This window comes from Heterocephalus glaber, unplaced genomic scaffold, assembly GCF_053883595.1.
Source record: "Heterocephalus glaber isolate CG9 unplaced genomic scaffold, H.glaber_assembly_v1.0 deba00001150, whole genome shotgun sequence".
NCBI lineage: Eukaryota > Metazoa > Chordata > Mammalia > Rodentia > Bathyergidae > Heterocephalus > Heterocephalus glaber.
In genome coordinates this window covers 1,926,224-1,954,186 of record NW_028258204.1, presented here as the reverse complement: position 1 = coordinate 1,954,186, position 27,963 = coordinate 1,926,224, and the positions used below count along the sequence as shown (strand labels likewise).

The following is a 27,963-nucleotide window of genomic DNA, read 5'->3' as shown; positions in this document are numbered from 1 at the left end:
CCAGATATGTTTTCAAATTTAGACACTGTGTTTACATTGGAGTTATGACTTTGGTTCTATTTTCACCCTTTATTTAAGAGTACAGGGCAATGTTACAGTTTCAGATCATTAATGAACAAATTGCGTGATAAAGGACTGACAAGCATGACCTGAATTCTGGGAGTTGAGTGGCTTTCCAGTTCAGGGTAGGGGAGAGAACTTGTAGGTGCAAGGTCAGCTCCAAAGGAGAAGAGAACCACATTACTCAGTAAGCCACCAAGGTTTGGGCTTCAGCTCACTGAGGGCAAAAAGGACTGCCGGCCCTGGTTATCCATGTTATCCATGATCATCTTCATCACAGTAAATCAATCTTCAATTTTTCAAGCTAATTGTAGACAGGAGAAAGTAAATCCAGACTGACTTATTAACTGGATAATTAATACAAGTGTCCTCCAGGAGTTGGCAGAATCTTCAGAGTGATTGGTGGAGCAAGGAGCCTTTCATGTGCTCCCAGTTGTTATACAGTGCATACAGGCTGGTAAGTGTTAGGCCTGCCAGACCCCCTCGTGCAACTCCTCGAAGCCCACCTAGGAGAGAAGGAAAAGGGGAATAAAACAATCTTGTATTACACAACACACTATCCTATTACTGAAGGGCTACATAAAGAGTATGGTACAGGGAAAAAGACATGGAGACATTTTTAAAGAATATTCCATCCCAAACAGGAATGTAAGTTTTTAAAGTAACACAACAAATGAAGACTTTAAGTCTAGGAGATAAATTCCCCAAACCATCTGTGTACTACATACATGTTCTGATAACTTCATATTCACAATTTCTCCATAGTTTTCAGTGTGTACCAAAATCATCAGGAATAAAGATTTCTTGATTTCTCTCAAACCAACTTGTAACTACAGCAGTTACAGATAAGTCTCATGCTTATTATTGTTGAGGTTCCAACTAGTCAGTCACTTCCTGCTAATAAGGTTTATACTTCACTAGCAGTCAGTGAACTTAGGCTGTAATATAAACAAGGTGAAACCCCATGTGAAAAACAGCCTTTGGACTCTGGACAGGGTCCTCCAAATATTAACTCTGAGGACTCAAGAAGCAGTAGTAATAAAATGGCTCTAATCAAGCTCTGAATTATGGCTGATGGGACATTCTCCAAGGATTAATGAGCAATGAGCCACCTCACATTATCAGATTGGCTGGAAAAAGTTCAAGAATTAGACTTAATTCTGCTTCGACAGTAAAATTTTTATGTGGAAAAAGATTTCATTTAAAATGCAGAAATAAGAATGTTTCAGTCACTAGAAAATAATCCCCAACTCTAGTATGAGGAAGTGACATATTTCTCAAAGTTTGTCTATGGTTATGTCACAGTCATAACTATTATGTGGTAAAGAGAAACCAAACTAAAAAAACTCCACAGGAGGGGGTTCCCAAAGAAACTTCAAAAAATGTGATATATCTTGAAGCTACACAAACAAGGAAGGATCACAGACTAGTGTTTTGTCCAGGTCATGTTTTAGGAAGACAAAGGTGAGGTGGATCCATAGTGGTGGAGGTTCCTTACTGCCATGCCAGTCAATTCTGCAAAACACAGCAACATTGCTGTACTGAAACACTTCAGAACTAGCCATTTCTCATTAAGTCTACCAGATGTCTCTGGCTGATAGGAGAGCACTCCTTACAGGAATCTCTCCACTCTGAAGACTTCTGATAGCTGTCCTGCTTAGCTTCTACTGTGAAATGCCACAGTTATCTGTCTTGAACACCCAAACAAGCTTCTGGTATCACCCATAAACAAGTGTGAAGTGTGTGGGATGGAGAGCAAAAACATTTAAAAAGTCTCACAAATCAAAGTAAATGGAGGTTACCTTCTTGCAGTCCATATCATCTCTATCATCTTGTTGAATTTAGACAGTAGGCATGGCAGTTTAATTTCTAATGTATTCAGTGTGGTTGAAACATAAACAATTAGAAAATAATGTACACTCAAACTGCTAACTTAAAATAGTGTGCTCAGTTTAATAATGATTAATGTCATGCCTTTTGACTAGCAAGTCAAGAAAAAAGTTGCAGGCCCAGAAGTGAACAATAATTAGACCAGATTCCGAAAAATGGAAGAAAATAAACTGAGGCTCAGGAGAATAAACAATCAAAGGTATGGACAACAGCATCATATCTCAGTTACTAGACTTAAAACTTTACATGTAATGAGAGTTCTCTCAAGCAGGCAGCCAAAATGCGATGTTCTGAATTCCATTCTAAATCAACACGAAACACAGCAATGGCCCTTGTGCCCCCAGCCGATGTTAAGTTAGTAGAAAAACGACAGGGAAAATAAATGAAAGCACTCTGACGCTCGGAACCCTTAGTCCATGACAGATCCATATAAAGACTACCACAAATCACTTTTTCCAGCTGAGCTTTCTTTCCTTTGAATGTCCTAAGAACATGGTTTCTACCAGGCCACGTGGTAGAATTTCCACACAAGTTTTCAGCGGTCAAATAAGCTTCCATGGAAATCCTCTGGCAGAGACATTAAGAACCCCGTAATGACAATGGGATGTATAAGGCTTTACAATCTTTGGAACAGCAAGGGATATTAAATACCCCTTAGGAAGAATTTATGCCCCTCAAAGCTTTCTATTTTTTAACCAAAATGAAACAAAAAATTAGTTCAAATCAATGACAGACATTAGTTCTTTAAAGACTAGAAAAGTTTTCTCTAGCAGAAAGACACCAAACATCTGCAGTGTCTGATTTACTCACCACATAGTTAATCCTAACTCAAAGGCAGCCTTTTATCATACCTTAATTTTACTCTTTCCCTTAATTCCAGGGCTTCCCAAGTGGTTGACTGGTAAGTTTCAGGGCCTCTGCTTTAGTCTTTCTCTAATAAAATAACTTTTGGTCAACTAAGCACAGCAAGTTGATCAGCAAATATACTTGCTTTGAAAACAGAGTAAGCAAATAAGACCAATGGTCAATCTCTATAAAGCAAAACAAACAAGGTCTGTGTTTCAGTATTACCTCCTAACTTTTGCACCCTTACACAACTCTTCCAGAGAGACAGGGCCAAGTATTACATTTTCTAAACGTGGAAATAATGCCCAGAATACTTAAGTGCCTTGTTTTGGGGATATAAAGCTAACTATAAAAATGACAGTTTACAACAGAGACTAGCAAATCTTTCTTACAAAGACCAGATAGTAAATATTATTAATCTATGAGGCTCAAAAGCTATTATATAGGTACTTATATACCACTGAACATGTGACTGTTTGAAAAAGATAAAACAATTCTTGGCTTTCAGATAGTGAACAGGTGGCTGCTGGCCCTGCTTTAGAGGAACAGGCTTAACTTACATATTGAGAGGGCTACCAAACCCTGTCAGTGGTAGAATGTGTGCTTAGCATGTGAGGCCCTAGGTTCAATTCCCAGAACGAAAATATATACCCCCCCCAAAAAATTGTGACATAATACACAGAACAAAGTTTATGATCATAACTACTTTGAAGTGTACAGTTCAGTGGCATTAAGAATATCTGCACTCTTTCTGACTGGCTCATTTAGCATAATCTCCTTAAGGTTCATCAATGATATGTCAGAATTTCCTTCCTTTTTAAGGCTGAAATAATATTCCATTGTTTGTGGGTACACATTTTGTATATCCATCCATAAATGGATACCTGAGTTACTTCCACCTTCTGGCCACTGTGAATAATGTTATTACAAACATCAGTGAACTCAACATCATTCACATATAAAGAATAATTAAATGAAACTAAGAGTTGGATCAAAATGGCCTGGATAAAGATCAAATACCACATTCAGCTCTAAGACAGAAATGGAATTAACATTTATTGAGTTACGATTATAGTTTAAAAAATAATTTTCTGAGACAGAATATTGCTACATTGCCCAGGCTGGCTTTGAACTTGTGATATCCCTGCCTCTGCCTCCCAAGTAGCTGAGATTAGAGGCATGCATCACCACACCCAGCACAATTACACTTTCACCAATAAGCACTTAACAGTAATTTGTTTCATTTTAAATGTATCAACCAGTAAAGTGATCACATGCAAGGTTGATGGACGAGCACAATAGTCACATAACTTTTCAAAAGATGACATTAAAAAAGTGACATTCTTAAAATTTTCATCACATTTTTTAAAAAAATAGTTTAACTGCCTATGTTCTACTCATGTCTCTGAATGGCCCCTATATTGGTTGAGTTGCTTTATGATACATTAGCTGAGTTACAGTGTTTTTAGTAATTAATCCACCACAAAGAAGGTAAGAAACCTCAAAAGAATCATAAAATCCAAGTTTTCCTAAGATATTTGAGAATACGAGGTTTGCTGTATAAAATGTACTACATATGGAAATTTTCAAGAGCTCTAACAATACTTCTTACAAAACATGCTGGTACATGGACTCACACAAATAGTGTGTAGATACCTTTCATACCCATAAAGCTTTACCTTGGCATAGAAAAATCTTGTTTAAAAAAACCTGAAAATGCTTTCACACTGCAGGATTTAGGATGAGATAAATTTAAAACTTAGCCTAAGTGTGTCACTCAGCCAACAAGAATTTGGACCAAACTATGTTAAGTTACATTAGAATTTTAAAACTCAAGATTTCATACAAAATATGGAATTCCATCTTTTGAATAAATGGAAGACATCACGCCCATTATGCATAGTGGCACTGGTGCTTCTAGCCAATGAAAGGTCTTCCTACAGGAGGTAGGCTGCTGTGGTGTTGCCTATTACAGGCAGTCCTGAATGGGAAAATGCACTAAATTACTTCTAATGTGAGATGTCAACAGTTACTGATAAGATAAAAAGGGCAGAATATTTGATATTATCAAAAGAAATGGGAAGGGTCAGGGATTTAGCTCATCGGCACTGTGCCTGCCCTGCAAGCACAAGGTCCTGAGTTTGATCCCCAGTACTACAAAAAAAAAAAAAAAGAAAAACAAATGGGAGCTTAAATTTCTGTCAGGATTTCTCTGAGGTACTAAGTGAGTACAGCAGGAGACCCTTCTAATTTTAATTATAGAGAAGAAAATTCTTGGCTCAGAAGAGAAAAAACACAGAAGAAAAACTTAATTTCATGTCAAATGAAAAGTAGATTTCAATTTCCATTGCAATTGTGGAAGTGAATAATCACAGGAAGTAAATAACTGCTGACCCAGAATCCCAACCTCTGTACACAGTTTTCTGGTTTAATCGTTTAGCTCAACACACTGAAATCACACTAACAAAGGCAAATCAGTGTCTTTATATTAATTTCTGGTTTTAAATAAATCTAAGAAAATAGACCATGGAAATTAATTTTGTGTGGCAGGAATAAAAATATAACTTTAACGTTCAGATTCAAGGAGTTGGAAAAGAGCTTCTTAGGTACTCTCTTTGAATACTGCAAGCATAAACCATTAAGGAAAAAACCATTAACCCTAGGGGAATGGCTCATTCCAACGCCCAGTGTACTCTTCAAAAACAGAAATCCAAAGAGGGGGAAAAAATAAAGAAAGGAGCTCAGACTGAAAGCCTCAACATGGAATGTAAGAAGCTATTTTAGTGGAAAGATCACTAGGAAAAATACTAAGAAAATGGGTGGTTGTCAGACCAGAGAGGCTAGGTTAAAAGAACTCTGATAACATGATTTTAAAACAGGTCTCATATTTCTTTAATGAACTATGCAAATGTTTTTTCAAAACATGTGAAATGTCACTATGGGATTCCCTGGGGGATATGAGATCCATTTAATGATGACTATGTTCTACCTGAACAAGAACAGCTATAGTTTCCCATAATCAATTAGCTGAGAGCAGCCTAGTCACACATTTTCAGGAAACAAGTTCTCAAAGGCAAAAGTTATTAGTGATCCCTCCTTGCCAAAACCTTGACAAGTTAATCCTATGTTTTCCGTAAGTCAGTTTATAAAAGCAAAGTAAGTAAAAGTAAAGGAATATACAAGTCCAGTTTTTCAAATTAAGCAACAACCATCAGCTTTATTGAAATGCTATTTATCAGTGTCTTAACTGAATGTACTAAAATGTCACCTGCCAAAGAACCTCTGGATGACATCTTTATTACCACCATTATTTTTTCCAATAAGTAAAATTCCACGTAGCATATATAAAAAGTAGAACGATAACTGTCATAACATTTAATAATTTTAACAAATCAGTTAAAGCACCAACTCAATTAAAAATAAAAGAAATGATAATTTCAAAGGAAAATACAAATAACCACTGACAAAGGAAAATGCTCAGTCCCATAAACAACCAGGAAAAACCAAAGTGAGACATTTAGATAATTATTTTTAACCAAGTGACACTTCATACTAGCAAAGCTAAGTAAGTACTTGGAAAGGCATTCTGGCATTAGTTTTTAGCATTTTAAAAATGTCGTTTCCTTAAGCTGGATCTCAGCACAAAACTATGTGTATGTACTATGGTGTTTGAGAGATGCCTCAAGAAGACTGTATCTGAAGGAAGACAGAAAGATGGAGGTGAGGTGCATGTCTGGAAAGACTGTTCTAAGAGGGAGCAGGAAGAAAAGAGGCCTGAAATGAGAGTAAAAGGCAGTTAAGGAGTTGAACCTGGAGCCATCAAAGTGGCAAAACAGCAAATCATACAGAGGACTGTCTCACAGGCCACTGTGAAGATAGGTTAACTGGACTTTTGATTACATCCTACCTTCTAAATACAATACTGGCATTTCCATTTACTCATACACCTGAAAGTGTCTATTGTAACTTCCACCTTTCTCCTGAATAGAGCCCTAGGACACATATTAACTCTAAGTTTACAAACCCTCGAAAACTTTCCTAAGGTCTTCAGAGGGATCTAGGAATCCTACCACCACTCACAGAAAACAACTACTCAAATGGCTAGGGATCACTGGCAAAAAAGAATTCTCAAAGGACAGAGTACTACAGGGAGTCAAAGACAACTGAGATATTTCAGTGAGTTCAGCACTTCCTGGAAAAGACTGGGAGGGACGATGGTGGGTGTGCTGCTCAGTCACATTGCTACTTCCACAGTACCACAAGACAAAGATAGCAAAGCAGGGAAACAACCTTTTAGCAATCCAATCATCTTCCCCTGTGCATATCTGCCTTACCATCCCCCCATTTCATCAGATGTGACATTCACCACCTGTCACTTGTCTTGAGACTACATCACAAACCTTAAACTTCTGTAGTAGTATTTTCCTTTGACCATTTTGATTTGCTTCAACCTCCAATCTATCTTATCTACCCAGTATTTCTAGCTTAATCTCCCACAAGAATGACTCCAGGACTCCCTGTCCAAAACAGAGGGCTTTGGAGTCTTGTATACGCTGGGAGTGTCCAAGCTTGGTTGTCTGAGGACATTTTTATTAATATACTTTTTAACTGACACACAATAATTACAGATATTTATAGGGTACTGTGTGGCATTGTGGTCCACACATATAGTGTATAATCATCTGACCAGGTGACTGACATCATCTGTCAGCTGTCTGAGGACCTCTGGTCTAAGTTTAAACTTCTCATGCCTCCGATTCTCTAGGCCTAAACTCTCCTCCCAGACTTTTCTCCTCCACCTCTCTCATGCTTATCATGGGACCAGATACACTTGAAATTCAGTCCATATTCCAGGTCATGCTCAACTGTTGGTACTACTTTTGCTTTTCTAAAAGTTCCCCAATTTCTCTATCTTGGAGGCGATCTGGTGTGGCAATAAGTCTTCGGAGTTAGGCTTAGGGTTGATTAGCACAAGGTCTCTAAAGAGCTGGCTAGAAAGCCAAAGTAACTTGCCTGAGTTTCAGTCTGTCCATAAAATGAAGGTGACCTGTAATCCCTTCAGAGACTTGTAAATGAGATGTTCTATAAAAAGCAAGACTTCCTTTCTCCAACAAGTACATTTTGTACAATTCTTACAGGACCTAACATAGTTTTTCTAGTAGAAAGTCAATACCTAAGCTTAAAAAACCAAGAAATAGCCAAATAATCATGTTATTTAGAAATGTGAAGATAAAGAGGAAAGAATTAAAGAAATTGCCTTTGGAAGCAGGAAATTAATTAGCTAAGGTGATGATGAATCCATAAGAATCCATTACTGTACATCACTGAGACTTTTAGATTTAAGAATAAGCTTAACTTTTAAAATTATGTTTATTTTAGGGCTGGGGATTTAGCTCAGTGGTTTAGCCGCCTGCTGCGCAAGCGCAAGGACCCGAGTTCAATTCCCAGTACCAAAAAAAAAAAAAAAAATTGAAAGCATAAAATAATGTTTATTTTGATAAAAATAAAATTATAAAAGGTGAACAAAGACTTATCGACACAATAAAAAAAATTAAATTTGGCACTGGGCTGGGGGTGTAGCACAAGTGGTCAAGCATGTGCTTTGCTTGCATAAGGCCCTAGGTTTGATCCCAATGTTATAGTTTAGATCTAAAATGTCTCCCAAAAGTCTCATGTGTTAAGATGGGGCCTTTGAAACGTGAGCAGATCATGAGGCACTATACTCATCAGTGGATTAATGCACTGCTGAGTTCATAGCTGAATGTGCTGTTAGAAGGCAGGACCCAGTTGGTGGAGCAGATCACTGAGACATGCATTTGGAGGGTGTGTCTCCCTAGCTCTTCCTTGTGCTCTGCTTCCTGAGTGCCATCAAGTGAGCCGCTCTGGTCCATTTCTACCATGTTTCTGCTTTGGAGCTAGCTGACCACCAATTGAACGCTCTGAAACCACGGGCCACAATAAAACTCTCCTCCCTTAAGTTGCAGGTGTTAGGTACTTTGCACCAGGAAAGTGACCAATTCACACCATCACATGCATCTGTGCTCACTCAGGGAAACACACACAGTAAAAAATAAATAAAACTGGGTATTATCCGCATGTTTGTTTCTAAGCTAATGAAAATGTATAAATAAAAAAGAACTATCTCACACTTAATGCAACATCATGCTGATCTCCCAGTGGAGCAAGATTCTCACAGGAATAACATGTTCTTAATAGACCTGGGGCTTTGGTCTTGTGTGTATCTTGCAACAGTTTAATGTACTGATCTTACAGGTCAAACGAAACCAATATTCTATTGCTTAGAGTATGAAGATAAACAATATGACTGATAAGTACAGAAAAAAATCTTATCTCCTTCTTTTCTTTGTAGTGCTAGAGATTAAACCCAAGGGCTTATACATGCTAGACAAACAAGTCTAACACTGAGATATATTCCCAGTGAATCTTAACTTGTTTCAATGTCAAAAATAAAAACAATCATGAACTAGATATCCCAATAATCCAACTCCAGATATATAGCTGAAAGAACTGAAAGCAGGGTCATAAGCAGGTATTTGTTGGCACCTATTCATAGTAGCATTATTCACAATACTCAATAAATGGAAGCAACCCAAGCAACCTTTGACACAGGAAGAGATATGTAAATATATACAATGGAGTATTGCTCAGCTTTAAAAAGGAAGAAAACTGACACACAATAAATGTGGATGAACCTTGAGGATATTATGCTAAATGAAATATACCAGTCACAAAAAGACAAATGATTTATGAGCCAACTTATACAAGGTACCTACAGTAATCATATTCAACAACAGTGTAAGACCTTCAGGAACTGGGAGAGAAAAAATGGGGAATTTTTGTCCTATGAGTACAGAGCATTAGTTTTGCAAAATGAAAAGTTCTGGAGTTGGTTGCATAATCCTATGAGTAACTTAACACTACTGAACTAGACTACCTTTAAGACAGTGTTACTTTTACCACAATTATAAAACAAAAACAAACCAAAATAACCACATGGTTTGAGCATCAGATTATACTGGAAAAAAACCATACAGTTTTCACTGAGAAATGTGGATAGCAAGCATGCTTCAAGTCTATTAAGAACTATCTCTCAGTTCAGCAGCAACTACCTGTACATTTATACAACATGCCCGTCATGGTTCCGGCTGCCACTGTGTTCAGGTCATCTTCTGCACCTCGTGTTTTCTCAATGATAACACCGAATGCACTATATAACAAAGCTAAAGGGAAAATAGAAGTGATCAGTAATAAAAGCATGACTGAAAGTCAGTGTGGCTATTATTTTTAGATTTATCCAAAGATAAATATAGAACAATCACTGGAACAAAACCCTGGTAATGAATAAAATGCTCGTCAAGAGCATTTGCACAATGAATTAATACAGAAGGGGACTTTCCACATAATGGAATAGTATACAGTAGAACTACATCCACTAACATATGAAACAGGCACACATACACACTTGTGCATGACTGTGCCTACAGAAGGAAACATCTGCAGACTCAGAAAAAAACAATAAAAGTTGCTATTTCCGGAAAATGCTACCGGATAGTCCGAAGAATAATATTTTAAATTTTCACTTAAACGTTACCCATAATAGTTGTATTTTGGACTAAATACCCACATACTTCTATTGTAAGAAAAAACATAATTAAAAAGAACGTGAGATGATTTTCCTACATGTAAAACCTGTAACTCTAGCACCATTTGATTTTACATGATCCTCCCCCAAACAACCCTTCCTCTGACTCTGATTCCTATCAGGCATGAAACTGAAACTTTTGAAACTTTCTCTTACCCTTTCTCAAAAGTATAGCTGCATTTGACCCTCCAACAATGTTATACTCAGTCTTCAAGTCCTCTGCTGGGCTATACACGTCTATAAGGGACATCTTTGTGGTCAACTTACTTAACCAAAAGTGAATATGAGAATATTGTGGCTGATCAAGGACAATGAAAACACACAGCGTCACCAGCAGGTGACCAGCTAATCTGGTGAACCCAGGAATGAGGAATTTCTTGCAATGAGGGACTCGCAGTGCTGAAACCAAGAAAGTCTCACGCAAGCAGCATGTGGAAGCAGCTACTCAGCAGAATCCAAAATGCAAATCTGACTACACAGTGCGCAAAGGCACTGTTTCTAAATCCTAGGACAAGGCTAGGATCTTACTATGTCACAACAGAGGCTTTTTTTAAATCTTTTCAATGAGTTGTCTACATTTTCTCGTGTTCTGACAGAGATAAAAAGATAATGAGAAATTCAGCTAAGTTAATAAATTACTAAAACCCTGGATGTCACAACCTATATATATCGTCAATAATAAAAAACCTATCATTCACAAATTGATATGTAATAAAAGCGTCTGGTTCTGACTAAGCACTGCTAAATCACCCTTTGCCTAGAATTGCAAATGTTTTTGTTATCTACAAAGGACCTACTGCAACTCTGACAATGAGGTCCTTGAAATCTACTCAGGTGAACAGATTGCTGAGTAACTATTAGGAAAACACGGCAAAAGGGCAGGACTAATCTGTCACATCTCACTACAGGACCTTGAACCTTTCCTAACACAGATAACCCTTTGGCCTGTGCCAAAATTACCTGAATTTCAATTTAGTTAAAACACGATTTTATTTGGTGTCCTGCTTGAACACAAGGCAGTTTGTGGTAGCTACATTATTCACCAGAGCAGATATAAACATAATTGTTTCTTATCCTAGAACCAGAATTTTGGGTGACCAAATTATGCACAATACTTGCATGTTTTTTGCATTTATTAGTAAATGAGATTTCTACTTACCTAGAGAACCCAGAGTATTGGCCCACAGTGCCCCTTGCCTAGTCACCATATTCAAAATCCTACCAAGGAAGAAAAAGAAATAATCTGCATTTAGAATCATTATCTCACTAGCAATCTTAAAATACAAACAAACAAAAAAACAATAACAGCTACTTAAAATGCCTAGACACATACCCTGAAGTTTTCTTCATTTTAGGATACCCCTTACTACCTCCTCAGATTTCAAAAGATAGTTTTTACTCTATACAGATAAGGGTTAGGTTAAAATTTTCAGCACTTTAGGCAATGACTGAGAAAAATTCCTTGTTAAATTCTCTTAAATATAAAAAGTATTAAATGTATATTATAAAAGTTTTGAATAATTCTTTTATAAAGGAAACGACCACAGAAACTGATAACGTAAAAGATCTCATTGTGAGTATGACAAATTGGCTTGATTTCTTTTGGGAAGAAGAGCATATACTCAGAATGGCAAACAGAATCAAAGTAAAGAATATCAAACTATAGACAAGAAAGCAGAGCTGAAGAGACAGAAACAGCACTGTCTGCTCCCAGACTAGAACCAAGCAGCCAAAGTGAATGCTCAGCACACTCTCAAGGAAGCACTGTCACGCCTTGCACCAGTGCCCCTTGCCACTAGAACAGCGACACAGGCCACCAGGGGAAGAAGACAAGACAATGCTCTCCCAGCAGTGTAACACCGTCACAGCTACACATCTGTCTGGACGGCTGACTACTGCTGGAAACAGTGGAAGTATAGTAACAAAGAGCTGAAGAACTCATTTAATTATTACGAGATTCAATTAACCTCTACAGTAACAAAAATTGGTATTACAGTGGACCCTTGAGTTACAATCGGCCTGACATTCAAACAACTTGGGTTACGACCGGAATTTTAGTTTAAACTTACAACAAAAGTCTTAAGTTATGATCCACATGCCAATCACTTGTGCTTCCAGATGGTCTCAGATATGGATTTAACCCTTAAAGAGTTCTGAAAGGAACATTACAACAACTTTCCTGTGTGGGGTTAATTGAGAAATCCTGGACCAAGGTCTCTCTAAGGACACTGAGATCTGCCTGTATATGAGAAAGACTTTGAAGGCCATGTAGAGGAGCCTGAGCCTTCACTGACCAACTTGAGTTACAACCAGCCCTTGGGAACAAATCAAGTTCATAAGTCAAGGGTCCACTGCACTTATAAAATGATGTTTCAAAAAATTAGTGATTTTTGAAAAGAAAAGAATTTTGTTCCTAATTATGTTACATGTTTAGTAATAAATCTGAATTTCCACACATTCTTTCAGCTGAAACAAGCGTTAAAACTATCAATTTCCATCACTGTATCGCTGGTAGGACCAAAACAGTAAAACTCTTTGGGAGGCAATCTGATTAACACAAATGGTATGTGATGAAAGCATCTGGTTCTGACTAAGCACTGCTAAATCATCCCCTGCCTAGAAATGCAAATGTTTTTGTTATCTACAAAGGACCTTTTGCAACTGACAATGAGGTCCTTGAAATCTATTCAGGTGAACAGAGCCCTTACCTACTTTTCATTTTTATCCTCTCTCAACAACTCTAAGGGCAGAGAACAGAAAGTTTACTCAAAAATCACAAAACAGTAAGTCATGAAACTGGGGTTCTAAAGCCACATATATCTTCCTGGCTATAAATACTATCCTCTTTCCATTACTAAATGCTGCCTCCCTATCTAGAAAGGTCACAATGATTACGTATTACTGTTTTAAGAAATGAAGCAAGTTATCCTTCCTAGAACACTTTCCAAATTTATATCCAATATAATGTTGGAGATTTGTTTCAAAATAACATGGGAGAAAATGAAATGAAACATGGCTGATGGTTAAGGAAGAGTTATGTTACAGATGCTCATACTATGTCTACTTTTCTATAGAATCAAAATTATAATACAAAAAAATAAAAACAACTGGAGCAAGAAGGAAAATGTTGACCATTACACAAAAATATTGAAGGATCTGGGCTGGTAATACAAATACAGTGATCCACATAGTAACAGGAAAACTCGACAGGCTTTCAAGTGTCGTAAGGTCTAACCTTAGCACATCTGCTGCCATCTGCTGGCTGAACAATATTCGCAGATGATCGTGTTCAAAGAGTCCTAGAACAAAACCATGAATCAAAAAGGAACACACACTGTACAACTCCTCTTACAAAAAAGGAATTAAGATGTGTTAAATTAAAATTGAAAAAAATAAAATTAAAGCAATTATATTTTCTCATAAAAAAGAGCAAATCTTGGATCGGGAATTTAGCTCAGTGGTTTCGCTGCCTGCTGCACAAGTGCAAAGACCCGAGTTCAATCCCCGGTACCAAAAAAAAAAAAAAGAGCAAATCTTAGCAACAAACATATTACTAAAGAAAGATCAACAAGGACTGGTCATGTTTATTTCTTATTCAGAGTGAAGACATACACATTTTCTGACCCATTTAATTGCCTTTTGCTTTCTCTGTAGACTTCAAGTTCATGAGGAAAGACACCCTTATCTTTTTAGAATTGACTCCTAAGTTTAATTCACCAATTTAAAAAGCATGTCACACAGCCTGAAAAACAGAATACATGTAGCTAAGAAGTTAGGATGGGGTAGCACCAGGTGACCAAGGAACTCAAAAATTTAGTCCTTTTAAGAACTAAGAGTAATAATTTTTTATTCCTTCTATTTGAGGTAAGACAGGAAAAAAAGGAAAGTATATTAAGTATCAAGTCTCTGAACATTGTAACCTCAGTGTTATATCCATCAAACTAACAAAGCAGAGGTTAACATTCAAGCATTATATGTAAGATGATTACCCAACACTTACTGTACATTTCTTGGTTTGGACCAGGCCATATTCTGGGTTTCCTTCAATCCTAGCCGAAGACCATTCACTGCCCCAAATGCAGCCCCTGGTGAATAGTAACAATTTATCCAAATATTATAGCTTTGTTTTAAAAAACTGTACTTCTGACTCATTTTCATTATCAAAAAAGAAAACTGAAAATACCGATTTAAAAAAACCCCTAAAACCAATATTCTTATTGCTTTTGATTTTAGGTACCATTAACTATTTGGACTAAGGACATTTAAAAAAACTGTTTTACTCACCAGTCATGCAACATCCTCCAATGGTAAAGAAGGCCAGTTCAAACCTGCCCCGGGTTTTATTAGCTCCAGTCGGTAAAATAAACTCATCGGCATCCTAAGGGGTGATAATGAAAGCCAAGGTGAACATGCTTCAAGGCATATTATTGCAAAGTACTTTTTAAATTTCAAAGCAATTTTTCAAGAAAACCAAATCTCAAATTAAAGCAAACTCGACTATCTTACTCAAAACTAAAACAACCTGCAATAGCTAATATGAAATGAAATGTGTAGCACATTTAGTTCAATAGAAAGATTCTCATTCCTATCACTGAAATGAGATACATTGCACGTTAGCTGCCTTAATGAATTTGAAGCAGTGATGCAAAGGAGTTGAGAAAGGGCAGCTCTAAAGAAAGGTAAACAGAAAACTATGAGAACAACTGATAGATGATCCATCTGGAAGCAGAAAACTACTAGTCAGTTAGCAGGTATTCACTGAGCACCCTTACTGTGTAAGACCAAATGATCATTAAAACTGGGCAAAAACTATTAAAAATCAACAGATTGGCAGCCAGACAATGGCAAATAATACCATTAAAAATTCTTTTCACTTCTTGGTAGTGCTGGGCACGGAATCCACGGCCTGTCACATGTTAGGCAAACACTCTACCACTGGGCTATTCCTCAGATACACCACCTTAATAACTTTGTTACATGAGATATTTTCTTTTGATAACCTCAGAAAACTTTAGACCCTCTCCTTAGTAAATGCTGACAAAACATGTAGTATGAACTGATGGAAGAGAACCCAAAATTCTAGGTTAAGAAATGCTTCCACTCTTAATAGTAAAAATAATAAATTTTAAAGTCAATACACTTTTATGGACAACATTTTCAATTCATTTTTGTAAAATAATCCCCAGTAGATACCATATCACACATACCATGTCACATTCAGCACAGAAGAGATAGCAAGAAATGCTTCTCCCTGAGCAACCCACTTTCTGGTCCCTTCAGACAGAAGCCATCTTCCTCTCAATAAATTCTTCCTACTCTTTAAAAAAAAAGAAATACTTCTCCTACATTCCTGTACCAAATACAAAAGTTTGGAAAATACATTCCTGATTAGGAAAAGTAGCACTGCACTAGGTTTTTATTTTGTACTTGAAACAAGGTCTTGCTATGTAGCCCAGACTGTCCTTGAAATTGTGATCCTCCTGCCTCAGCACACAGGTATTAGGATTACAGTCATGTACCACCATGTCCAGCCTGCACTGGGTTATCTGTCTGTGCACATAACCTCATCAAAAGGTACACAAATGAACAAAAACACTCACTCTTACCATGCAAACTGAAGAGGTCCCATGTCGTGATATGCTATATATAATTTTGCAAGTTTTTGAGTGTTTCTTGACTTTTAAATTAATACCTTAGTTCTAAATTGTGCACTTTGAGGATTTTAGGTATATCACAGTGGTACCTCAGTTCACGAACTTGATTCTTTCCATCATTTTGCTCAAAGACCAAGGTGAACAAAAACTGAATCAAATTAATGGTTAGGTTCAATGTTGACCTTATGGGGATTCAGTTTTCATCCAGTTCGGTTTGTGACCAGAATCATGGAGATAATTGAGGTATCACCGAATTTGACTGAATAATTATTTTTCAATCCAGAAATGAACAAGAGAAAATTTTTAGAAGATGGCTACGATGAACATTATGAAATACATTCATACTTGTACAACCTAGATCACAATCAATTTCAAGGGCATTCCCACCACCCCAAAAAGAACCTTACACCTACCTGTTAGCAGTTATTCTCCATTTATTCCTAATCCTCAGCAGTGGCTAATCTATTTTCTGTGTCTATTAGCTTATGTTGGACAATGTACATGAATGAAAGCACAGATTATATGATCTTTACAACTGGCTTCTCTGATTTAGCAAATTTTCAAGTTCATCCATGTGCAGCATGTAACATTAATTCCTTCTTTTTACTGCCAAATGTTATTACATTATAGGAAGATGCTGCATTTTATCTTTCCTTTTATCAATTGATAGGCATTTGATTTGTTTCTGCTTTGATCTATTTTAAGTAATTCCACTGTGAACAATCATTTACAAATTATGTGAACACGTTTTCAATTCTCCTGGGTATCTAAGAGTAGCACTGCCAGGTCTTAACACAATCCTATTTTTAACATTTTGAGAAACTACCAGACTGTTTCTAAAAGCAGCTGTATCATTTTACCTTCACACCAGCAATGCATAAAGGCTTAATTTCTCCACGTTCTTAGCAGTATTGTCTGTTTTTGTCATTACAGTCATCCTGGTAGGTGTGAAGTGTTATTTCATTGCAGTTTGATTTCCACTTTTCTAATTAATGACAATGAACAAACTTTCACATGATCGTGGGATTTTTGTCTATCTTCATGGGGAAATATCTATTCAGATCTGTTACAATAATTGGTTTTATCTTTTTAGTAAATTTTTTTGAGACAGTCTCACTCTGTAGTTCAGGCAGGCCTTGAACTCACTACGTAGCCCAGGCTGGCCTCAACCTCCTGGTGATCCTATTGCCTATGCCTCCGAGTGCTAGGATTACAGACATGTGCCACTACAACCTCCAAGAATTCTTAAGAGTAAAATATTCTAGATAAAGACCTTTATCAGATAAGTGATTTACAAATATTTTTCCCAATGTCTGTGTTGATGATTTTAGCTTTAGCACTCCAAAATTAAGTGTTTATTAAGTTTATCAACTTTTCCTTTTATTACTTTTGCTTCAAGTGGCACATCTAAGAAACTGTTGCCTCATGTAATCACAACTATTTATGTCTATGATTTTTTCCGAGTTTTACAGCTTTAGCCCTTGAAGTCTATGACCCAATCTGAGTTAACATTTGTATATGGTGTGAAGTTAGGGATCCAACTTCAGTTTCTTACATTAAGATTTAACCTGTCCCTTGGGCCTGGGATTTAGCTCAGCGGTTTCACCGCCTGCTGCGCAAGCATGAGGACCTGAGTTCGATCCCCGGTACCAAAAAAAAAAAAAAAAAAGACCCACCAAGATTTAAGCCATCCCAGCATCTTTTTTTTTAGTACCAGGGAGCAAACTCAGAACCTTGCACTTGCGAGGCAGGCGCAGCATCACTAAGCTAAATCCCTGGCCCCCAGCATCATTTTTGAAAAGACTGTATTTCCCCTCCTTGTTGTCTTGGTAGCTTTGCTAAAAACAAACTGATTGTAAACAATGTGAGGATTTTTTCATTTTAACTTTATTCCACTGATCTATAGATCAAACCTTTATGCTAATATCACAATGTCTTAATTACTGTAGCTTTGTAGTAAGTTTTAAAATTGAAGAGTCCTCCAATTTGTTCTTTTCCAAAATTGTTATTCTAGATTCCTTGAATTTTCATATGAATTTTAGGATCGGCTTGACAACTTCTACAAAAGAAAAAATATCCACCATAGATACTGAGACATTGCTTGTAGGTCAATTACAGGAGTACTATCATATTAACAACATTAAATTGGCCACAATCATGGAATGTCTTTCCATTTACTTAGGTCTTTGTTTCAATGTTTTATAGTTTTCAAGAGTGTAAGTTTTTGTACCTCAGTTAATTGTATTCCTTTTGATACTTCTGGTAACATAATTGTTTTATAATTTTATTTTTTTCGAGTGTTCACTGCTACTGTATAGAAACAGAACCGATTTATGTAACTGGTCTTGTATTCTATAACTGCTGAAATCATGTATTGTAACAATTTTATGTATCGAATTCATTTACTCTAAGTTTTTGTGCTTTTGATTCTCTCTAGACACAACCAGATTGTTTTCATTTGCTAACAGATTGTTTTCCTTTTCAATCTAGATGCCATTTCATTCTCTTGTGCCTAACTGTCCTGCTAGACAATGTTAAATGGAATTTAAGAGTGTGATTACTGATCTTAAGGGTAAAGTATTAAGCTTTTCACCATTAAGTATGACCTTTGGATATTCTGTAGCTACCATTTATTAGGCTGAAGCAGTTCCCTTCTATTCCTAGTTTGAGTGTTTTCTAGAAGGGTGCTAGATTTAATCAAAAGTTTTTCTATATCTACTGAGGGAATTATTTTGTGTGCTCTATTCTTTCTTTTACTACTTTGTTATATATTGATATATCATAGTACTTTGATTTTTAGAAGTCAACCTTGCTTTCCTGAGATATTCAACCAGTAATCTTTGAAACTTTGACATTTAGGCCACTACCCTTTTGACATTTAGTCTAGTAAACTCAGCTTTAAAAACAAACTATATTTTCACAGGGGTACTTTTCATTAATTCCTTGATGGTTTGAAAAGACTTTTGAAGAGAGTTAAACAGTGGAAGATGCAAGCTGGTCCCCAGCGCTTGTAAGGGGAAAAAAAAAGAATGAATGCAGACTTAGTGCATCCAGAAGTTCAAGTCAACATTAAGTAGTTGAACTTTACTTCTTTTCAGGATAAAATAAAGCACCAAATCTTAGTCTTACCTGCACGAGATATCGTGGATCCACATTTAAATAAGGAGACAGGGGGTTCATACCAGTTACTAGAGAAAAAGCAAAATGTCATATTGGAACAAAATTATTTAAAGTTATTTCATATGAAGGTAATTCGAATATTACACATGCTTTGCAATTGATTTACAGGCCACTGAATGTGAAATTTTTTTTCCCATTTTACCTTTCCAGTCAGTTTAGGGGCTCCTTCCTCCTGAGGTCCCTCAATCTCAAATCAGTCTTGCACTAGTGGCTTAGGTGCTTATGCCACTAAAGTACTAGCAGTAGCATATCAAATTATCAAACTATCAAGAAGCAGGCCATTTATAAATTTAGCTTCTTTTTCTTTACTAAAAGAATATCTAACCAATATTATTCAGCAAAAGATGAATAAATCCATCCCATGGGAAAGGAGAGGTTGAGTTTGGTTTCTAATTGTGGATAAACATTCCAGGACAGTTCCTTCAGATCTTAATGCTGACAGGGATGATTTATTCTGACAAGTTAGAGAATTGTTGGTTTTACCATATGGAGGGAGGTCAGGGCAAAAGAAAACGCAGACTTTCAGAGGGCCAGACTTGAAATCCACTAACTGTGAAGACAGGGAAAAAACTATGAAGGAAAGAAAGTTTTCCCAAATTTTAAGTTTATTCTTTGGATCTTATGTGTCTCAGCTATTGCTTACAAATCTATGCACTGACCATGACTGATTATTTTATCAAATGAAAGTCTTGTTAGTCCTGTTTTTAATATCTACTCTGAATTGTTACCTATCAACTCTATTTTAGCATCCTACTCCAAGCATCAAGTTTCACAGGAACAATTTTCTATCTAACGTACATCCTCTTGCCGCTTCAATTTACCCTTTTTACAATTAGAATCACCTTAAAAGGAAGTCCTGGGCCGGGGAGCTGGCTCAGTGGTGCCACCACTTGCCTCTCAAACTCAAGGTCCTGAGTTCAATTCCCAGTACCAAACACAAACGAACAAAAAAAGGAAATAAGCCCTAAAGGTTCCCCTCTACACTTGTAATCAAATCCAAACTCTTTATCCTTCCCTACAAAAGCTGTGATTAGGTGCCATTTCCAGCTCCACTACAACTCCCTTGCAATTCTAAAGACACACTGACCTAATAGCAGTTTCTCATAGTATATGCCAAATTTGTTGTTTCAGGACATTTGAACTAGCCATTTTCTTGGACACTTGCCTCTCAACCATTTGCACAATATCCTGGTCACAGCTCAAATGTCAACTCTGACCCATTCTAAAAGGTCCTTCTCTTTCCATCACCATCTCATGACTGTTTTATTTCCTTTACATAATTTATCACTAACCACAATGCTTAAGTTATTTCGCTTGTCAGTAGTATGTATACTTCACACAGGAACTGTTTTTTTTTTTAAGCCACTGCAGTCCTGCATCAGAAAAGTAGTTGGCAGATTGCAGTGGCTTAACAAATGGTGTTCATTCTCTGGTCCCACAGTTTACCTTCAAATCTTAACCAAATTAATGTAACAGTGTTTTGCAACGTTAAGATAGAGCCCACTGTGATATGAATCTCAGAAGTCCTAAGACACATATAAATTGTGTTTCTACACTCGGTTTTGTCACATGTGGACAACAGAGATACAAAAAAGCTTTCTTTGGGTTCTTGAGTATAAAAGTAGGAAAATATTACTAGAATTTTCAAAAAGAAAAATCCTTTTTAAAGGCTTATCCACCACCAATTTTGTAGCATCTTTATATCCAAATTCTATTTTTCCTGTTGGATACCCATAGTTAACTACATTCATAAGACTGAGGAAGCTATTCATGCCTCTGCATCTTCCATCTTACGTATTTCTCCTCCTCCTGTAATTCTTACCTGCATTCCTTCTTGTCTATAAACTACCTTTAAAGCTCACTTCACTTTCCATCTCCCTCCAAATGGTTTCTTGGATTGTCCCAACTCCTATTTATTCCACATCTATACTCATTATTACTGAGTGACTCGCCCTAATAGCTGCTTTGAAATTAAAATTTGCACCTTGTGGTTCCTATTTGGAATACGGAATATGTTTACTTCCAGAACCAGGTTTGTCTTAATCTAGGGTCAAGCACATTGCTCAACATACAGGATTGAGCGTGAAGAGAGCGAAAAATGGAGGCCTGGATATAAACGAAGAAAAACATGCATCATCTTCCCACCTCAGGTCAATCACAAAGAGCGTCCTAGGGATCTGTACCGCTCCTCCCAGACTCGTTTAACCTTGAAAAAGCAGTCTTGCAGACATATTAACCCCACCATTAGCGCTGACGCTTGTGAACACCAGCAAGAAAAAGAACGGGACGCCACATGTCTGGTGCAGTCACAGGAAGCCGTGAGAGATGCTCGCACGCGAGGCCCGATACTTACGCGGCACGCCGGCCAAATCCGCGTGCGAGTAACCAGTTCCGCCGGCCCCAAAAAAGCCGGCCAAGCCCCCCGTGGTTTTGTTGCCACTGCCCCCGCCGCCCTCCATGGTGTCACACCAAACCGACGTCCGCTTCCCCCCGCCGCCTCAGGCCGGGGTCGAGAGCTCCGCCGTTGCACCGAGGCAGCAGCGGGGAATCCCGCGTTACTACTGCCTCCTTCACACGCTGACCTTCCGGGCGCCGGTGGGCGTAACGCGTTGCACTTCCGCTTTGCGACAACGTGCTTCCGGAAGTCGAGCGCCTGATGGCAGCTTTCTGGTGGTGGGAAAGTGAAGGCATCCCTCATCCAAGCGGCGCGTTCTGAGGCAGGTCGCCTACTTGCAGAAGAGGGTAGGCCAGCGACAGCAGAGGCCCTGACTCGGAGCCCGGTGAATCAGCAGCTGCAGAGTCAGGCAGCGGCAGAGAGGGAATGGTGCAGGGACGCGCTGAAAAGGAGGCGCAGTCCCTGCCCCTCAGGGTTAGTGAATGAGGTGCTCCGCCGGGGCCGGCCCGGGGACCTTGCGCTGCGGGTCCCAGCATGAGTACGGGCCCCGGCTGTGAGCCCTGCACCAAACGACCCCGGTGGGGCACTGCTGCAACTTCGCCGGCGGCCTCGGACTCCCGAAGCTTCCCCGGCAGGCAGAGGCGCGTCTTCAACCCCAAGGACGCTCCCGTGCAGTTCAGAGTCCCGCCGTCCTCTCCAGGCTTTGTCCCAGGGCGGGCGGGACCGCACCAAGGCGGCGCCACCACGCTTGGTACGTGGGGAACTAAGAAGCTTTGTCCTTCGTCTTGGTCCCCTTGCTGAACCACCAGGGCTGCTGATGGGGGGCTGGGACTGCGTTTTGCCTAGTGCGGCTGGTGGAGTGAGAAACCTGAGGAGCATTTACTCTCAAGGTGGAAAGTGGCTGGAGACTCCACCTGTTTTCTTTCTTCTGGTTTGATGAAGAAAGTGCCTTAGTCACGGAGATCTGCTGCTGGTGTGTGTGAAGCAGTAGGGCGCTGCAGCCTCGAGGCAGAGGATGGAAAGAAAGCTGTTGCAACTTCACTTCGATTCTGGGTCCCAGAGTGCAGTGATATTAGTCCTGACTAGCATTGTACTTGTCCCTGGCTTACGGGTTGAACACGAAGAACTCGGTCTCTACCTTCATATCCTAAAGTCTGTTAGGAGACATCGACAAAAACACAAGGCAATATATGCAACAGAGGGTTATGGATGGATGTTCTGATAGGTGAGGCACAGACTGTCCGTGTAGGACTCAGGTGTCCTTGACCTAGTAGGGATCATAGGTAGTCCTCCCTAAGACACAATGCTTGTTCTGGGGACCAAAGGATGTATAGGAGTCACTTGGATGAAGAGGAAGTAAGGAAGTTTTCAGAAACGCAACTGGTCCATAGAGTAAACAGAATAGTGAGACATGAAACTGCAGGGAAGCAGAGAAAAATTAGCTCAGACTGAACTGGGATATATAGGTACTGCTAAGAGATTGTTGGACTTTTAAGAGCAAGAAGCCATTAAAGAATTTTTTGGCTCGTTAAAACCCTATAGTTATTATGTGCGAAATGAAAAATGGATTGAAAGCAAGCGGAGGCCCACTACTAGTTAAAGACTAGGTCTGGGTGGGAGATAATTTTGGCTCATCTTTGAATGTGGACAGTAGGAAAAGGGAGAAGTGGGTGGATTCAAGAGAGATTGTAGGACGTACTAGAACTTCAGAAAAAATCTGTGCCTGAGAAATTGAGTTCTTGGGATTAACATAATAATGGAAGGTATGGGTGTAATCTGGATCATTTAAGTTTATAGAGAAAGTAAAAGGAACAGAGGACAGAAACCTTACAAACACCATTTGAAGGTAGACTGAGGAGAAATGGCCAGAAAAGTATAAGGCAAGTCTAACTTGTGGTGGAAAAGGCCCATTAGAGGTCTTTCAGTTCTCCTAAATGATGTACTCTTTGGTGTCTTAGGACTTACAGGCAATGGCAAGTAGACTTGAAATAAGTCTTTTTTTTTTTAATTTTATTTTATCCCCTCCTCTCCCTATGTACAGAAGCTTTGTTTCCATTTTTTTCCTCCTATTTTCACTTTTTTTACTTGTCCCTTCCTTCCTTTGAACTAAGTCTTGACAGATGAGCAGGATTTGCTGTATAAATAAGGAGAGAGAATCATGTCAGCAGAGGGAATAGCACACCAGAAAGTTGGTGAAATTGAAACATAGGATGGCAGGATGGTAAGGTGAGCTTATTTGTGGGAAAATTCAAGTGTCATATAAGGTGGTTAAACTTTATTCTGCAACTAATGGGGAGGGGCTACAGAAAAGGCTTTTAAACCAAGGAATGGCAATTGGTTAATACTATAAATGGCTGAAGCAGTAGCTTTCAAAGTTTTTTGACTACAAACCTACATTATAAATTTTATCAGGTGTATGGAATAGTATATGTACAGAAGTTATTTGCTGGCAAGGGTTAGGGCAGTCACTCCTCATTGGTTGGTCTTGAATTTTCTGCAGAAGAACCAAATGAACATTTCATATATGTAATGGTTTCTGTATACGTGGCCCAGGACACCAATTACATAATGTTCAAAGTCTAAATTGTTTCAAGTGTTAGAATTCTTTTAGAAACTTAGTGTTTAAAATTTTTAAATATAGTTATCCCAGAAGAAGTGGATGGAGTAGGAAAATAGGTATTTAGTATCCTTACATTTTGTATTATTTGTCTTCCTGGGCACATTTCTTACATTGACTGAAATGTGCATGTAGTAGGCAGAACTCAGGATGCTGTTGGCATTCTGATGGGGAATGATTTGCCCAATTATATTGCTATAGGGACTTTGTGAAAGTAAGGTATTCCTTGGAAATGTGGGCAGTTTTACTATGTTTTGTGCCTTTTGCCTGTATCTCTATTTCCTAGCTGAATAGTCTTATTGAAATACACTGGTTATTGAGTGATGACTAGTTATTGAGTGTGAATGGTAAGAAGTCAGAGTAAAGTTGGAGAACTACTGATCTCAGAGAAAAAAGATTAGATAGAAGTGTTGAAATATTTGTTGAGTGTCTGCTTTATGAGACTGACCACTTAATATTTTCTCTCATTTTTATATTCTTAACTGATCCATATAACCCTTGGAAGTGCACGTTATTAACCCTATTTTCTAGGTGAGGAAACGGGCTCACAAAAGTGAAGTAACTTGACAAAGGTGGTGCCAGTGACTAAGCAAAGGTCTTGCTGCAGGGTTGTTTGACTCTACATCATGTATTGTTTTCATTATTTCTTATTACCTCCCTTTGTTTCCTGTCAGTATTTCTAGTTAAAGTCCTTAGAAGCCTGGAAAGCATCATTTTATGCTTTCTTCAGGAGTAAGAAGGCTAAAGCCCTGGAACAATCTTGTGATGTGTTGGAAATAAACCTTTGGAAACCTAAAGTAGTGGTACAGGAAAAAGAAGTAGGTCAGTCCTTTCTCTGGGGCCCAAACAAGAACTGAGGAATGTTTGATTAACAGGAAATATTGGTTCCTCCCCTTTTGCCTTTCCTCTCCTTCATCCTGTTCTAGGACTTCAGGGATCATAATCAGCAGCCTATAGCCCAAGAGTGAACATGTTCTTCATGTCAGGACTACAGGAAGGAACCTTCACCTTCACTGGACACACTTCGTGGTTATTCATGAAATCAGACATATAGATGTTAAGTTCTATGGACTTAGCTTTGAAGAGCTGTGCTTCATGTGTATTAGAGAAACCTAGCTATTGCATCCTGACTGTTAGTCCTTGTGGGAAAAGATGTTTTAAGTCTAAACTGACTCAGAAAATGAGTGTTTGGGTGCATTGCTGGTTTGTGATTTGGGGATTTTCTGGATTAGGTTAGCTATGTTCGGTATAGGTTGAATGTCCCTTATCTAAAACACTAGTGGCTCAGATTTCAGAGTTTTTCAGATTTTGATTACTTGCACAGACTTTATCTATTGAGCATCCTTAATCTGAAAATGTGAAATGCTCCAAAATCAGTGCCAGTGCTCAAAAAGTTTTGGATTTCACAGCATTTTGGATTTTCATGTCAGATGCTCAACCTATAGAATGAAATTAAATGGGAAAAATGGAACTGTAGGAAAAGTCTCCGAATCAAATGTTTTATCCTCCTAGTCCCTGCTAACTGGGTAGTTTTTTTCATTGAAGGCTGATTTGCTATAGAAATACGAAATCAAATCACTAAATTAGTGGTACTGAACAATGAGAAATGTCATCTGTACATAATTATTTCTTGTGATTGAAACAATTTAAAGAATACCACTCAAAGACTTTTCTAGTTGGTCTATTAGCGTACTGTGGAAAGTATGTTATATGGCACTTAAATACTTTTGTAGAAAGTATAAATTTTATAACACCCAAGTAGTCTATTTGAATATAAAATTCTCTCCAAATCTGAAATCCTTTTCACTTGTGCCATTATCTCAGTAATAGATAAACTGTTAATTTCATGGTTTGAGCCTGCAACTGTTCTGCTCATATTATGGCATTTGAGGACACACAGACAGATATGAGTCTGACTTAAGGTGCCTAGGTTCTTGGATTGCAATTCAGAGAGTGGTACAGAATGCTTTAAAATTTTGTTTTTTATAGTCAAATGCTATATACATTTAATCCATGCCCAGTATATTAAATTGACAACTCTTATTTCTAATGATTATATAAAATAACTTGCATTTATATTGCATCTCCCACTCCTGAACTAATGAGTTCTCCTTTTACTACTGAGTGTTGATCATTTCTTTCTAGTTATCTCTTTGGCATTGCAAATTTATTATGTGCAGAATTGACCTAATCATATTTTTCCCTACATCCAATTCTATATTTCTATTTAATGCTACCTCGATCTTTCAAGTCTGTCAAATTTTAAAGCTTAGTATCACCTTTAACTTTGCCTGTCATCATGAAGTCTATAAGGAGTCTTCTTAATTTTACTGCTCTCAAAAGGATTTGTTTGGTCCTTGGCCAGTAGCTTTTCAATTTAGTTCATTATTAAAATCACTTTTTGAAACAAATATGAATCCCCCCTCATGTCATACAGATTCTGATTCAGTAGGTCCTGATCTCCATTTTTTGCTAGCCTCCTGATGACCTAGATAGTTTGAGACCAGTAGCTTTCTCATTGGCTTTTACCTGTAGGCTTTGACTCCTTGCCTACATATTTGTTCTCCAAGCCATCTGTCATGCATGGCTGTGAGCTTCCTAAATTGAATTCTGGCATCACTGCTCTCCATGTGACATGTACGTCTTCATGGTTTATTCAAGGTCTTCGGTGATATGGTCCTGACTGACTTTTCAACTATATTTCCTGTTGTTTTCTTTCAAAGTTCTTTACATTTCTCGGCCATTGGTGCCTTTGTTTATGATTTTCCCTGTATGTGACTACAGATTCCTTAAGGCACAATTTAAGCACTGCATTTTCCAAGAAATCTTATCAAGTATCCTCACGTACTCTTATGTTTTAAAGTAGTGTTTTCCCTGAAAATACCTGAGTTTCTTAATAGGACCTCTTTTAATAATAAAGATAATTCCGAACTAACATTTACAGTAGCAAGCATATCTTAGATTGTGTCCTAAACATTTTACATAGATCATTATTTATTCTAAACCTCATGTTAGCGCCTTAGAAAGTACTGTTAATTTTCATATGTTCCAGATAGGGAATCTGAAACAAATAGAAGTGACCTTCTCAAAGTCACATAAGAAGCTATAGATTTGGCCAGGATGGTAGTGCACACCTGTAATCCCAACACTTGGGAAGCTGAGGCAGGAGGATCACTGCAAGTTCCAGGACAGCCTGAACTATCTAGCAGGACATTGACTCCAAAAAAATTTTAAAAAGAAGCAGTGGACTTGAATCTATATGTTCTGATTCCATCCAAATTAGTATTTTTATTCTTGTCTTCTCTCAGTACTTGAGGGTGGAAGGAGTAATTAATCCACATTTAATGCACAGAAATTGACAAAATGCCTTATATGTATTATATGACTGTGTGTTTTCTAGGTGAAGGAATGTTATTTATATACATTAATTTTTTTTTTATAGTTTTCAAGCAAAAGACTATTACCAGTTGGATGGACACCAAGGAAATCAAGACAACCGAATCAGAAAGGTATAGAGACGTACATATACAAAGAAACAACCTAAGGAGGGGTTGCTTTATCTTGCTTTGGGGTATTTTGTCTATTTTGTCTTGCTTTTTTATTTTTCTTCATCTATATTTGTTCATTTTCAATTTAAATACTTTTTAGAGTCTCCTAT

The 27,963-nt window shown here is 37.9% G+C and overlaps 2 protein-coding genes and 1 non-coding gene across 10 annotated transcripts in view; 1 reads left to right on the top strand and 2 right to left on the bottom strand.

Annotated features, from left to right (window-relative positions):
- Window positions 1-42: 42 nt before the first annotated feature.
- LOC101708805 (mitochondrial import inner membrane translocase subunit Tim23) lies at window positions 43-21,896 on the bottom strand. 3 transcript variants are annotated; one of them, XM_004874516.4, is made up of 7 exons: window positions 21,647-21,896; window positions 19,243-19,301; window positions 14,744-14,837; window positions 14,460-14,544; window positions 11,619-11,677; window positions 9,927-10,037; window positions 43-566 (listed from the first exon to the last, which is right to left on the bottom strand). In XM_004874516.4, the coding sequence occupies exons 1-7, from the start codon at window positions 21,750-21,752 to the stop codon at window positions 451-453; spliced, it is 630 nt and encodes a 209-aa protein (XP_004874573.1). In that variant the 5' UTR covers window positions 21,753-21,896; the 3' UTR covers window positions 43-450. The 3 variants fall into 3 exon arrangements, with proteins under 3 accessions (XP_004874573.1, XP_004874574.1, XP_087066750.1); XM_004874517.4 differs by lacking the exon at window positions 21,647-21,896 and adding an exon at window positions 21,439-21,608; XM_087210624.1 differs by lacking the exon at window positions 21,647-21,896 and adding an exon at window positions 19,777-21,368.
- Window positions 12,159-12,362, bottom strand: LOC147828268 (small nucleolar RNA SNORA74). Its single transcript, XR_015451067.1, has one exon. It is a non-coding gene; the product is annotated as a small nucleolar RNA SNORA74 (small nucleolar RNA).
- Window positions 21,897-21,922: 26 nt separating the features above from the next.
- Parg (poly(ADP-ribose) glycohydrolase) overlaps window positions 21,923-27,963 on the top strand; it is a 126,416-nt gene continuing 120,375 nt past the window's right edge. For 2 of the 6 annotated variants that reach the window (XM_087210617.1, XM_087210622.1), the window contains exons 1-2: window positions 21,924-22,439; window positions 27,748-27,814. In XM_087210617.1, coding sequence (XP_087066743.1) covers window positions 22,223-22,439; window positions 27,748-27,814 — 284 coding nt within the window. In that variant the 5' untranslated portion in view covers window positions 21,924-22,222. The other 4 variants (XM_087210621.1, XM_087210619.1, XM_087210618.1 and 1 more) reach the window with 4 other exon arrangements.

Bases quoted from the DNA above. Each gene is read 5' to 3' on its own strand.
- LOC101708805 (XM_004874516.4), bottom strand. From the start codon at position 21,752: ATGGAGGGCGGCGGGGGCAGTGGCAACAAAACCACGGGGGGCTTGGCC. The intron at 19,302-21,646 runs GTAAGTATCGGG...CTTTTTCTCTAG, and splicing joins GGATTTGGCCGGCGTGCCGC to TAACTGGTATGAACCCCCTG. The intron at 14,545-14,743 runs GTGAGTAAAACA...ACTATTCACCAG, and splicing joins TGGAGGATGTTGCATGACTG to GGGCTGCATTTGGGGCAGTG.